Source organism: Rhea americana, unplaced genomic scaffold (assembly GCF_003343005.1).
Source record: "Rhea americana isolate MKP2758 unplaced genomic scaffold, rheAme1 scaffold_1, whole genome shotgun sequence".
Classification (NCBI taxonomy): Eukaryota; Metazoa; Chordata; class Aves; order Rheiformes; family Rheidae; genus Rhea; species Rhea americana.
In genome coordinates this window covers 19,040,463-19,052,324 of record NW_028185038.1, presented here as the reverse complement: position 1 = coordinate 19,052,324, position 11,862 = coordinate 19,040,463, and the positions used below count along the sequence as shown (strand labels likewise).

General features: G+C 58.5%; 1 protein-coding gene across 1 annotated transcript in view; it reads right to left on the bottom strand.

Annotated features, from left to right (window-relative positions):
• Positions 1-6,302: 6,302 nt before the first annotated feature.
• The window catches only part of LOC146601909 (uncharacterized), a 7,139-nt gene continuing 1,579 nt past the window's right edge, over positions 6,303-11,862 (bottom strand). The window contains exons 2-19 of the mRNA XM_085325878.1: positions 11,548-11,663; positions 11,360-11,468; positions 11,105-11,221; positions 10,943-11,010; positions 10,758-10,853; positions 10,454-10,636; positions 10,230-10,332; positions 9,957-10,098; positions 9,692-9,875; positions 9,480-9,579; positions 9,277-9,395; positions 9,105-9,142; positions 8,721-8,833; positions 8,471-8,619; positions 8,207-8,301; positions 7,639-7,717; positions 7,264-7,372; positions 6,303-6,915 (exon numbers count right to left, since the gene is read on the bottom strand). Of these exons, the coding sequence (XP_085182004.1) occupies positions 6,842-6,915; positions 7,264-7,372; positions 7,639-7,717; positions 8,207-8,301; positions 8,471-8,619; positions 8,721-8,833; positions 9,105-9,142; positions 9,277-9,395; positions 9,480-9,579; positions 9,692-9,875; positions 9,957-10,098; positions 10,230-10,332; positions 10,454-10,636; positions 10,758-10,853; positions 10,943-11,010; positions 11,105-11,221; positions 11,360-11,468; positions 11,548-11,663 (1,994 nt within the window). The 3' untranslated portion in view covers positions 6,303-6,841. The remainder of the gene's footprint in view (positions 6,916-7,263; positions 7,373-7,638; positions 7,718-8,206; positions 8,302-8,470; positions 8,620-8,720; positions 8,834-9,104; positions 9,143-9,276; positions 9,396-9,479; positions 9,580-9,691; positions 9,876-9,956; positions 10,099-10,229; positions 10,333-10,453; positions 10,637-10,757; positions 10,854-10,942; positions 11,011-11,104; positions 11,222-11,359; positions 11,469-11,547; positions 11,664-11,862) is intronic.

The following is an 11,862-nucleotide window of genomic DNA, read 5'->3' as shown; positions in this document are numbered from 1 at the left end:
TCCAACCATCAAACTGTCATCAGCACATGCTTGCAAATTAATGGGGGGCGGGGGAGGGGGAAGCTTAATGAATGTCTGAGCTCATGCTTACATATGGAGCATTCAACTTACTGTATTCACAAGATGCATCTAGCTGGGAGGAGGTTCTCTGCAGAACAACAGCCAGCCTGTTCTTTTGCTTTGGGTGACACTCATCCCCTTAATGTCCAGCTAAGCTCTTCCTCTGTAAAAAACAAGGACTCTTGCTGCTTGAAGGCTTTGCATGCATTTTATGGGCATGTTCCCATCCTCTTTGAGCTTCGGAAGACGGCCGGAACGTCGCACAGAGGCAGCAAGCGAAGCTTTGCCTGTGCAGCTTTTCTGGTGCAGTGTCCAGTGATTTGAAACACCAGTGTCTGTGTTCCTCACCTTTTCATATTGAAAGGTTTGCTTGGAAGACTGGTTAAAAGATGCCACTTAATGGACTACTGTGTAGTTTACTCTGGGTGGTGAGGGGGGAAAAGTTTTGCTAAATCCTCTTTTTTTTTTTTTTAACCCTTTCTGCTCACGTTGCACACTGAAAGAGCTAATTGAGGAAACTCACCCCGTAGATTTCAAAACAGTCTTTTAACCTGCAGTGTGTCGTACCCTGTACTTGGGTATGAGCCACCCATGCCAAGAGAGTACTAGTTATCACATATAACTTTGTAATGTGTTCATAAGCTTTTAGCTTTCATCCTTTCCATACTTCCTGCATTGGCTTTTCTCTGGACAGCTTCTTGCTCCTTTGGGAGGGGGTGCTTCATTGCATGTGATTTTAATGCATTTTTGTGAGTCTGTAGAAGTTAATGGATCACTCTTCCCAGGAAATAAAACATCCAAAAAGGGGAAGAGGGAAGATCTGTCCCTCTTGCTGTGATCAATGTTCATCTCTCTACATATGCAGGAGAGGAAGGGATGTCTCTGTTGCTTTGCTGTGCTTCATATACTGTGACGTTAGCTCTGAAGAACGTGTGTAAGTGAGCAGCTCCACTTGGCTGGCGTCAGATTTGCGCAAAATTCTTTTCCTTTGAAGATCATTTTTAAGTGCCTTTTTTTCCGTCAGCTTTTCCTAATAACTTCCTCTTGCATCATTTAAGGCAAGTATTAGATTATGGGTTTTTAGTTCCTTTAAAAAATTGTATTTGTGTTTTAATAAACCATAGCATTGAATTCATGGTGTTAATCTGAATGTCACTGACAGATCAAGTCACTGCCATCCATCTTAGGGCGCAGCCAGCCCTGCTGCTCAGTTGCAGTGTTACTACTTGTCCCTAATGTTAAACTTCCCCAGTTTGGGGGGATAGATTTTTTGGTTTTGTTGTTCATTTTTATTGTAATCTTACTTGCTGCTTTTTTTCAAGGCCCAGCAAAATAAAGGTTAGTTGTCATAGCTGAAATGCATCCTCCAGTGCCTTGGGACCTCAGAAACAGGCAGCTGCTGCTTGTAGCTTTGTCTTGCATCCTACCCCTTTCATTGTACTTTCGCAGGACCTGCAGCCTGCGGCTGGCTAGCAGACAGCGACTGCTCTGTGGCTCTTGATACCCATGCCCAGGACATGTTATGGTTTCAACCATCTAAACATTTCTGCTGGCTTCCAGCGAAGAGCCTGAGGGAAAGCTGGGGCTGTGTTGATTGACCTTCTCCCCAGCTCCCTCTTCTGGCATTAACTCAGCAACTTCCATCTCCTCTTACAGAAGCTGAATATCTACACCGAGTCTTTGCCTTGCAGCCTCCAGTTTAGTTGGGACCCTCTTCCTGGAATGGCTTGATAGTGCACGTGCTGATTCTCCTCTTTCCCACTGAAGTTGATGAGCTCTTTTCTCTCCTGAAGGCACTATTAAAACCAGCTCATACTGGATCTCTGATCAAACAGCTTTCTTAAGCCTGTCTTCCTTGGTCCGGTGGCCTTACSAGGTCATCCTACAAGGGACAGCATAAGCAGGAACACAGCCACACCACTGTTGTGTTAAGGCACAATCAAAGCAGAGAGGGAAGGTGTCAGGGTCTCACTCCGGTGCCAGGGCACATGTCTGGCTGCTTTCTTCCTCTGTCTTCAACACTTGAACTGCACCATGTTCAGTGTTGCAGAGGTGGGAGGGGACGAGGTCTTGGGGAAGTCTTTGCAAGGTACTTATTTACCACTAGCTCACCATGACATGGTGCCCGTCCACCTGCACCCAAACTTCTTCTGCTCACTGGAGCTTTAACGGGGAGCAAGTTCTGTGAGCCTGGAGAGTGGCCCTCTCCTCCAGCAGCAGCTGCTGGTGCATCCATCAACTGCTCATAGCTCACCTCTTCAGTAGAGCCACCCTGCTGCCTTCAAGTGCTTTGCTGGCCGAGCTCTAGCCATGCATCCTAGCCTGTGTTACACGTCAGGGCTGCGAACGGTACAGAGCAACAGACAGTGACTTGCTTTGCTGATAAAAGGTGATAAAAATCTTTCCTAGTGATGGGAGGCACCTTTCTGTCTTCAAAAGCATCCCCCAAAATAAGCTGCAGCCATCTTCAGGGTGGTGGTGGTGGGGTGCTGCTAACAGTGCAAAGCCAAAATCATGTGTGCATGAACACACAGCAGCCTCTCAGCCTGTGTGCGGGGCAGGTCATCCCTCCCCTCCCAGAGCCCTGGGGTGGCTGCTGCAGCATGGGGACAAGTGTTTGAAGGCTGAGTAAAGCGCCTTGCTGCTTCACCCCACAACTGACTTGTTTKCAGAGGCAGCGCTGGAGAGCRTGCAGCTCTGGTTTGAGGGCTTGCTGCTAGGTAAGGCAATGCTTTTGTGCATCTTGACTATTTGAATGATTCAAGGTTCCTGCTGGCGCACACAAGCTGGGTGAGCTTTGCCACTTTGGGGCCTAGCTCTGCGACATAGCTGGAAGGAGGATAAATTACTCCAGGCTTTGCTTGCCCGGGCTCCTGCTTGGCTTCGGCTGCCACTGCTGTTGCTGGAGGCCTGGTTCCATCATCTTCAAACAAGGCTGTCTTGAAGTACTAGTTTCTCCTTTCTAAGAGCAAATCTGCCTTTTAAAAAGAAAACCTTCCATGATGTCAGCGTGTTGCTACCTTTGCCAGAGCAGGGCCAGTTTCCTAAGGAGAAGAGGTTTTTTTGCTAGTTACTGCTACTGCCTTGGCCCCATGATTGGCTCTGCCCTGAGCGGCTTGCAGAGCCTCGGGGAGCTGCGCAGCACCGAGCTCCCCTCCCTGTAGACACCTGCAGGTGCTGCTCAACTCGTCTTGCCGCCCAGCAGCGCCGGACACTGGTGTGTGGAAGTGCAGCGTTAGCCCTGCCCCTCCTCTTCCTCGCTGCGCTGTTCAAAGCACGCAGGCTGGCTCCAGTTCCCGAGCGAAGCCCAGCTTTCTGTCACACCAGTTCAGCCCAGGGCAGATGTTTCCTGTTTCGCCTCAGATGAGCTGCTTAGCTGCTATCACATTCCTCTGTGTCTCCCCCACACACACTGCCCCCATTTTCTTTTTTTCTCCTGTTTAATTAACGTTATCTGCTGCCCTGTGCTGTTGAGGCTATCTTGCTGCCATCAGGCAGCTCTTGATACCTGCACAGGAATGTTCCCAAACAAAAACAGCTGCGCTGGTAAAGACAACAGCAGTGTCCGTAATGCTGCTATACTAGGGGAGGGAGGGGAAAATAAATGTCTTAAAAAAAAATAAATTGCTAAACCTTTACTCATGAATGAGCCGATGCCCTCGCTCCAGCCGTGGGAGAGGGACCCTGGCTGCTGCTCGTTGCCTGCCTGCCTTTAGTTTGTAAAGCTTGTCCTGTTTCTCTGATTGCTGGGGGGGCCTTTTTGCGTCCAGTGTGCTTGTTGCATCGTTTCCTTCCATGCTTTTTTTGTGATGAAGGACGTCCCCATGGAGCTAGGAAGGGCTGGGGAGGGAGAAGGGGGCCAGGAGCTGTACTTGCTTGTATTTGTGTGCCCACTGTTCTTTGCTTTCTTTTTCTTTTTTTTCTTTTTTATGCTCTGACCAATAAATCCCTCCAAAGCACCTGCTTTGTTCTCCAGCCTTGCCCTTCTGCTGGTATCTACCCTTGTATCAGCTTTCAGAGCTGTCGTCACTGCCTGTCCTCAGCAGGGGAAGCGCAGACCGGTAGCTTTTGTACTTTGTGCCCGGCGAGCCTGAACTCAACTGGCGAGGAAAGTGTCCCAGAGCCGTTTTTAGTGCCCCCAGCTGCAGTGCTGGGGCCTGGGTGGCGCCAAGCCTGTGCTGTGCTGCAGCACCATGAGCTTCCATGAAGCCTCTCCTGCAGCTGCGAGACCCCCGTTCGTTCACCTCTCCTTTCAGCATCGCTCGCTCATCCTTGCTGGGTGCCCACTTAACCAGGGCCCGTATGGACACCTCCACTAGGGCCCAGGCAGTAACAGGGTGGACTTGAACATGCAGCCACCTTGCCCTTGGCTCTGCTTACTGCAGTACTGGCCCGTGCGGTGGGAGGTGTTCCCCACCCCGTAACGCTCTCACCAGTGAGATGAGCATGGTTGTGGCATAAGGCCACAACCCCAGGGCTCAGTACTGGGTCCCATCCTGTTCAACTTCTTCATCAATGACCTGGATGAGGGGACAGAGTGCCTCCTCAACAAGTTTGCTGATGATCCCAAGCTGGGAGGAGTGGCTGAGACACCCGAGGGCTGTGCTGCCATTCAGAGAGACCTGGACAGGCTGGAGAGCTGGGCAGAGAGGAACCTCCTGAGGTTCAACAAGAGCAGGGGCAGAGTCCTGCACCTAGGGAGGAATAACCCCATGCACCAGTACAGGTTGGGGCTGACCTGCTGGAGAGCAGCTCTGCAGAGAAGGACCTGGGAGTGCTGGTGGATGACAGATTGACCATGAGCCAGCAATGTGCCCTCGTAGCCAAGAAGGCCGATGGTCTCCTGGGGTGCATGAGGAAGAGTGTTGCCAGCAGGTCGAGGGAGGTGATCCTGCCCCTCTACTCAGCCTTGCTGAGGCCTCATCTCGAGTACTGCGTCCAGTTCTGGGCTCCCCAGGACAAGAGAGACATGGAGATAGTGGAGAGAGCCCAGCGTAGGGCTACGAGGATGATCAGAGGGCTGGAGCACCTGCCCTATGAGGAACGGCTGTGACAGCTGGGCCTCTTCAGCCTGGGGAAGAGAAGATTGAGGGGGGGATCTTATCAATGTCTACAAGTACCTGAAGGGAGGGTGTCAAGGGGACGGGGACAAACTCTTTTCAATTGTCCCATGTGACAGGACAAGAGGCAACGGGCAGAAATTGAAGCACAGGAAGTTCTGCCTGAGCGTGAGGGGAAATTTCTTCCCTGTGAGAGTGACGGAGCACTGGACCAGGCTGCCCAGAGAGGTTGTGGGGTCTTCTTCTCTGGAGATAGTCAAGGCCCACCTGGATGCAGCCCTACCATGCTGTAGGTGACCCTGCTGAGTAGGGGGGTTGGACTAGATGGTCTCCAGAGGTCCCTTCCAACCTTACTGATTCTACGATTCTATGACAAGGAGCAGCTCTGCTGGCAACCCATGCCAACCATGCTCTTCACTCAGGCGAATTTCTGCCTGTGGACTCACAGATCCTGCTGCACATGAGCCCCATGTCTACTCCAATGCCAGGGACCCCGCCATACTTGTGGCATGCGCCACTGGGTAACTCACCATCATGAGGCTCCCTCGTCGAATAGCTTCTTCAGCTCAGGTGACGCTTGGCAAGGCACAGAGTCAGGAAACTGCCCCAAATCCCCACCTCATTGTGGAAGTGAAGTGATCTAGTCTCAACAAGCGCCCAGGGCCTCTTTCCCCCCACGCCCATCATGCGATTGCTGCAAGAAGGGCTGTCTCCTGTCCCCTGAAGGTTTGACTGAGGCCAGACTGGGCACAGCTGTTTTCCCATCTGAAGCATGTCATTTCTGCACTGCAGGTTTCAGGACCCTCCACCACCCTGCTGTGCTCCTAGGGATGCTGCTCCAGCCAAGCCACCACTGCTACCTACCTCCTGCTCCATGAAAGCCAGCTTTGGTGGGCACTAAATGGCAGTCCCACCACCAAGACCATCGCTAAGCTTGCTGGTGGGCACCTGGGGCCTCCCACCCCAGGCTCACTAGGAGCCAGGAGCCCCACGCTGGCACAAAGCAGCCAGCCCTGCTCCATCTTGAGGAGTTTGGAGAGCTCCTTACCTAGCATGGTCCCGCTGAAACTCTCAGCCACCAGCAGGGCTAGTGACCCAGGCACAGAGGAGTAGCTGGCTACCGAAGAGGAGTAGCTGGCTACCGAAGGCTCATACAAGAAGTGAGCTTATTTCTAGTTTGTACAAAACTGCTTTAATGACAAAACAGCTGAAAGAAAACATTTGGTGCATTTCTAGTACCATCCAAAAGCCTTCTGTGATCCCGTGGGCCAGAGTCCCTTCCAGGCCTGGGTTCAGGCCCTGGAGAAGCAGGGATCACCCCCAGCTTGGAAGGGCAAGAGGCTCTTCTTAGGCACCTTCTCCCAGTGCAACACTTCCCCAGGGAAGGGTCTGTCCTCGAGTCCGCACAGAAACCTCCTTCAAGACCCTCCACTAAGGACCATTTTCCTTCCAGCCACATGCAACGTGTGCTGGAAATACCTCTGTGAAGTGCTCTGGCATTAAGGCTCCTCCTCGGTTCAGGAGTGTTCCCTTTGCCACCCTTTCCCAGCACTGACGTCCCGGTCGCGTGCCACCGGGGGAGCTGGAGAAGACGACAGCAGCAGACTCGTTGCGAGCAATGCTTCCAGACTGGAGCCAGCCCAGCCAAATCCCTGAGACGTGAGATGCACCCTGCAAGATGCCGACCCAGCAGGAGGATTGGAGGAAGCTGAGTCCAGACCTCAGCAGCCACTTGGTGAAGGTGCAAAGAAATACACAGCCAGGAGGATGAAGTAGACCATCACCAGCACAGTGCCTAGGGCAGAAAGGCCAGTTTGGAAGGGAGTTACCTGCTGGAGCAGGACGGGAGGTTGCATTTGAGCCACTCCAGTGCAGGTTGCATTAGTGCGCCTGAGGACACGCATGCTCTCTTGCCCCATCTCAGGTAAAGGGACTTAAAACCCCCTCTTGCAGGGTGGCAGCTGCAGCCCTGGCCCAGCACCACCTAAGTTGTCACTGAGACTCCAGGAATGGCTAAAGTCACCACAGGCCAGGAGCTACGGCAAGTATGTGACCCTAAGACTGTCTCCTGGAGTTCCCCCAATCCTTGCTGGGAAGCTGGTTACATCCAGAGCCCCACAGCAGCCTCCCACCTGGGCATTACCTTGGAAGTAGTCACACTTGCCATCCATGAAGATGTAGTTCATGAGAACCACACTGAACATGCTGGCGTAGACGTGCAGGTCATTGAAGACAAGTGTGAAATTGGTGGGCTGCAAGGCAGAGAAGAGCTTCATTTACACCTGACCAGAGACTTGCATGTCACTCCTCCAAACCCCTCTCCACAACATGTCCCTCAGGATGGAGGCAGCATCAGCTGAGGGAGGAGATATATGACCCCACTTCCCCCTGCAAGTGGCTGGGGTGCTGAGCCAGCAGCAGAGATGACCGGAACGGTGGCTGTGCCCTTGCCATGCCTGGGCAAGCACATGAGCATGGTGTGTCCCACCCCCCCAGAGCTCTCCTGGGCACCACTTACGTAGAAGATGGTGAAGAGCACCAGGATGGGTATCTGCAGCATGCACACCTGGACGGCAATGCAGTTCCCGATCTCGATGCTGGAGAGGAGCAGAGTGGTCACAGATGCCAAGTGCTAAATCTCCAGCTATGGCAGCACCAAGGATCTCACCCAGAGGTGAGACCAGAACCCGAGCAGCTCTCAGGGTGCCCAGCAGGAGATTGGGAATGTTGTCCCACTGGAGCATCTTTGACTTCACTGTGCTGTGGCTGTTTCATAACTGGGTTAAGCAGCAGTTCATATAACCCGCAGTGTCAGTCCAGCTAGGACAGCTCAGCTTGGGGCCAGGACAAGGCCACCTTTGAGAACCAGGGGAGCAGAACCTCGTTCTGGCCTCATTTTCCAGTGATTTTAAGTCCACTCATGGCCAAGCATCACGGCCATAGGGCTCACTGCCTCGTCACTGCTGCAGGCTGGAGCCAAGCAAGGGAGAACTCGGCCCCGTTGCTGCACGCCGGGGCCGGGTGAGGGCACTGGGACCATCCTGGGGAGGACAGCGTTGGGCACCATTCTCTTTGGGCCACCTCACCTCAAGCTCAGGTTGTTCTGCAGAGCGAACTGGATGCCGTTGACAATTTCGGGCAGCTCGGGCACCATGGCCAGCACGGTGACCCCGATGAAGTACTGCCGGGGTAGCGGAGGCGTCAGCGCACAGCCCCATCCAGGCTGCGTCCAGAGCATCTCCTCCCCACAAGGAGCAGCTCTCAGCATCCCGGCCCCACTGGACGAGGTCGCCCACGGCCGGGGCGGCTTCCTGGCCCTGGAGGGCAGGTCCCGGCCGCACTACACTCACCTGGGAGATGGTGGAGCTGGTGAGGATGGGGCTGATGTGCTCCGTGGCCAGGTCAGCGCAGGCTGACATGCAAAGCGTGGACAGCAGGAGGATGACCAGTGCCCGCCACCGAGACCAGTGGACCACGGCGCTGTGGTGGTGGCCGGGCACTGGGGCAAAGGAGCAGGGATGAGTCAGAAACCCCACGTGAGCCTCCCAGCGCGGGAAGGGGAGCAGGGGACTCGCCGAGCGGAGCCGGGGCGGCACTCACTGTGACAGTCGCTGATGTGGATGTCGTAGATGTGCGAGTGAGTTTTCAGGGTGWAGAAGAGGCCGATGAGGTAGGCGGCAGGGAGCAGCAGGGACACTGTGTACACCAGGGGCCTGCGGGACGCGGCGCTCAGCCCCACGCGAGAGCCCTTYGGAGGCCCCGGCGTTCCCCTGCACCCCACAGGGCTGAGGACACCGGCGGCTGTCCCAGGACAGAGGCAGATGGACGCAGCACGGTCCAGCCCTGGGACCAGACAGGCACAGCGGTGCCATCCCCAGGAGGGAGGACGCCCTGCCCGCGACCAGGCAGCTCCCCGAGGACCTGTGAGCCAACCCACGAAGTGCCACCCCGACACGGGGTCCGGGGCCACCCCGGGACACTCACTGGACGTGGCTGTAGTAGAGCGTGCCGTTGTTCTGCATCTGCAACGGAGAGCCCATCAGCGGGGCGAGCGCCGTGGCCGTGCCCCGGGCACCCTGCAGCGCCCGTTGCGGGCCGCTGGCGAGGAGCTGGGCGGGCTACGGTCGCCCGCGGGTGCCGCGGGTCGGGGGCTTACCAGGTCGAAGTGGCAGCTCTGGCAGAGGTAGTGGCCCAGCGGGTTCTGGGTGACGTTGTGGCACTCGCCGCACACCAGCTTCCCGTACACCTTGGAGAAGAGCGTCGGGGCGAAGACGCCTGCCGGCGGGAGAGGTGGAAGTGGGCGCCAGGCCGCGGCGCGGGACATCCTCCCCCCGCCGGCACCGCCGCCGGGGCGCTCACCTCCCACGGAGAGGAAGAGCAGGGCCGAGCTGACACCCGCCGAGCGGCTGTTGAACCTCTGCTCCTGGTGCCGGATGCCTCCTATGACCATGCACAAGCCCTCGGAGAGAACGTGGCCGTCAGCGTGACCCCGGCGGGGAGGTCCTCTCCTCCTCCCGCGCTGGAGGACGGGGGCTTTCGTGACACAAGCGCCTCCTCCCCGCCGGGCTCACCGGGACCAGGAGGACGCAGCCCACCAGGGTGCCCGTCAGCGCCGCCTTGACGATCTCCTCGTAGCACTTGCTGCCCTTGCGGGCGCCCTTGATGAGCGCCGTGATGTAGAAGGTGAGCTCCGTGATGGAGCCGAACGTGGCGTTCACCACCGCCCCCACCGCGAMGTTGCTCTGCGCCGAGATGCTGCGGGGACGGGAGGCGCGGAGGGTCAACGGGGCGGGAAGCGGCGCCGCGGGGCGGCCCCGGCGCCGGGCGGCCGCTCACCTGGCGATGGCCATGCCGATGTAGTAGGAGAGGGGCATGATGGAGAGCAGCGCCAGGGCGAACTTCACGGGCGAGCTCGTCAGCCGGTTGCGCCCGTCCACGTAGCCCAGCACCAGCRTCACCACCACCAGCGGCAGCAGGTCTGCGGCGGCCGTCAAGGACGTGTCCGAAGCGGGGGGGGCGGTGGTTTTTGGGGGGGTGGTACCTCAAGGAGGTGCCCAGTTGACGTGTCCCCCCCTATACACAAAAAGGAAGCAGGGGGGAAAAGGATACTGACAGCGAAGACGTTGATGCCGTCCACGGCGTACTTGTAGTAGTAGGCGTTGACGGCGCGGTAGCAGCACAGGATCACCTCCGCCTCCAGCGGCACGTTCGTCTGCGGCGGCGGCAGCGGGGCGAAGGAAACCAAGCGGGTGACACCGGTCTGGGTGTCCCCCCCGCCAAAAGCCAGCCCCTCGAGAGGGGACCCTCCACCCCCGGCGCCGGGGGCCACCCACCATGCGCAGGCGCCGGACGCGCACCCGCTCCGGGGGCAGCAGCAGCACCCGGCGGGCCGTGCGGGCGCTCATCTTGGCGACGGGGATGAGGAAGACGAGGAGCCAGGCGACGAAGCAGACGAGCCCGTGGGCCAGTGCCAGCGCCGGGTAGCCCAGGCAGAGCCACGCGGCGGCGGCGCATTGCTGCAAGGGCGGCCCAGCAGCGGCGTTTTTTTTAGGGTGGAAAAACCCGAACGGGAGCAGCCGGGCGCCCAAAGAGCCGCCCCTCGGGCCCCGTCCGGCACCTCCCGCGCCGGGCGCTCACCCGGTACCCGGGGTCCGTGGGGCGCCAGCGGCGGGGCGCCGGGCCGCCGAGCAGGGCCGAGGTCTCCCGGGCGCCGTCGGCCTCCGCGGCGGGACCCTGGCGGAGAGCGAGGAGGTTGGGGCTGGGCGCACGCCCGCCGGGGCTGGCGGGGATGGACGGACAGACGGACGGCGCCCGGCAGTTACCTCCACCCGCTGGATCACTTTGCTGAAGGGCCAGAGGAAGTAGCCGGCCAGGTCCCAGCAGAGCCGCCCTGTGGGGACACCGGCGTTGGGACCCGTCCCGTCCCCCCACCGCGACAGCCCGGCCCCGTCGCACCGGGGACGGTCACCCTGGGGAGGACTCACCGTAAGGAGCCCCCACGACGGTGAGGAACATCACGCCGGCCACCAGGACGTAGAGGAGCGCCAGCCACCAGCCGAAGAGCAGCGCGTAGAGGACGTTGCCGAACGTCACCGTGGAGCCTGCGGACAGCGACCGGCCCCTCCGCTGCTCCGCCGGCCGCTTCGCCACGTGCACGGGGGCGGGGGGGGGGTTTAACCGGGCTCCCTCCTCCCCAACGGGGTTTTGCCGCGGACCCTAGAGCCTCGGCGGCCGCCCACCTCCGGAGCCGCGGACGACGTTCAGGTCGGAGTAGAGCTCCTTCACGATCTCCGAGCGGTCCTCCCAGGGCCGGGCGGTCACGTGGCTCTTCCACTTCTTGAAGCCGAACTGCAGAGAGGAGAAGATCACGGCCAAAGAAAAGACCCCCCGCGGCGGGACGGGCACGGGCCGCGGGGGACGGACCCACCTTGTAGTTGTTGGAGAGCTTGTTGGCCTCCACCGCGTTCTCGGCCGTCAGCGTGGTCTTCGCCCCGCAGCTCTCGCACGCCGGCACCTCGTCCGAGTGCTGCTGGCAGGCGACGACTGCGGGCGAGAGGCGAGCGGGCGCTGGCGCGGGGACCCCCCGCCCGGACCCCCCCTCGCCGCCGCCGCCGCCGCCGGGCTCCCTACCGGGCAGGATGCGGGGGGCGAGGATGCCGTGGGGGTGGGAGGCCGAGGGCAGGTCGCCCAGGTCGCCGTGCGGGTCGTTGATGGCGGCGCAGCGGCGGTCGCAGAGCGAGCC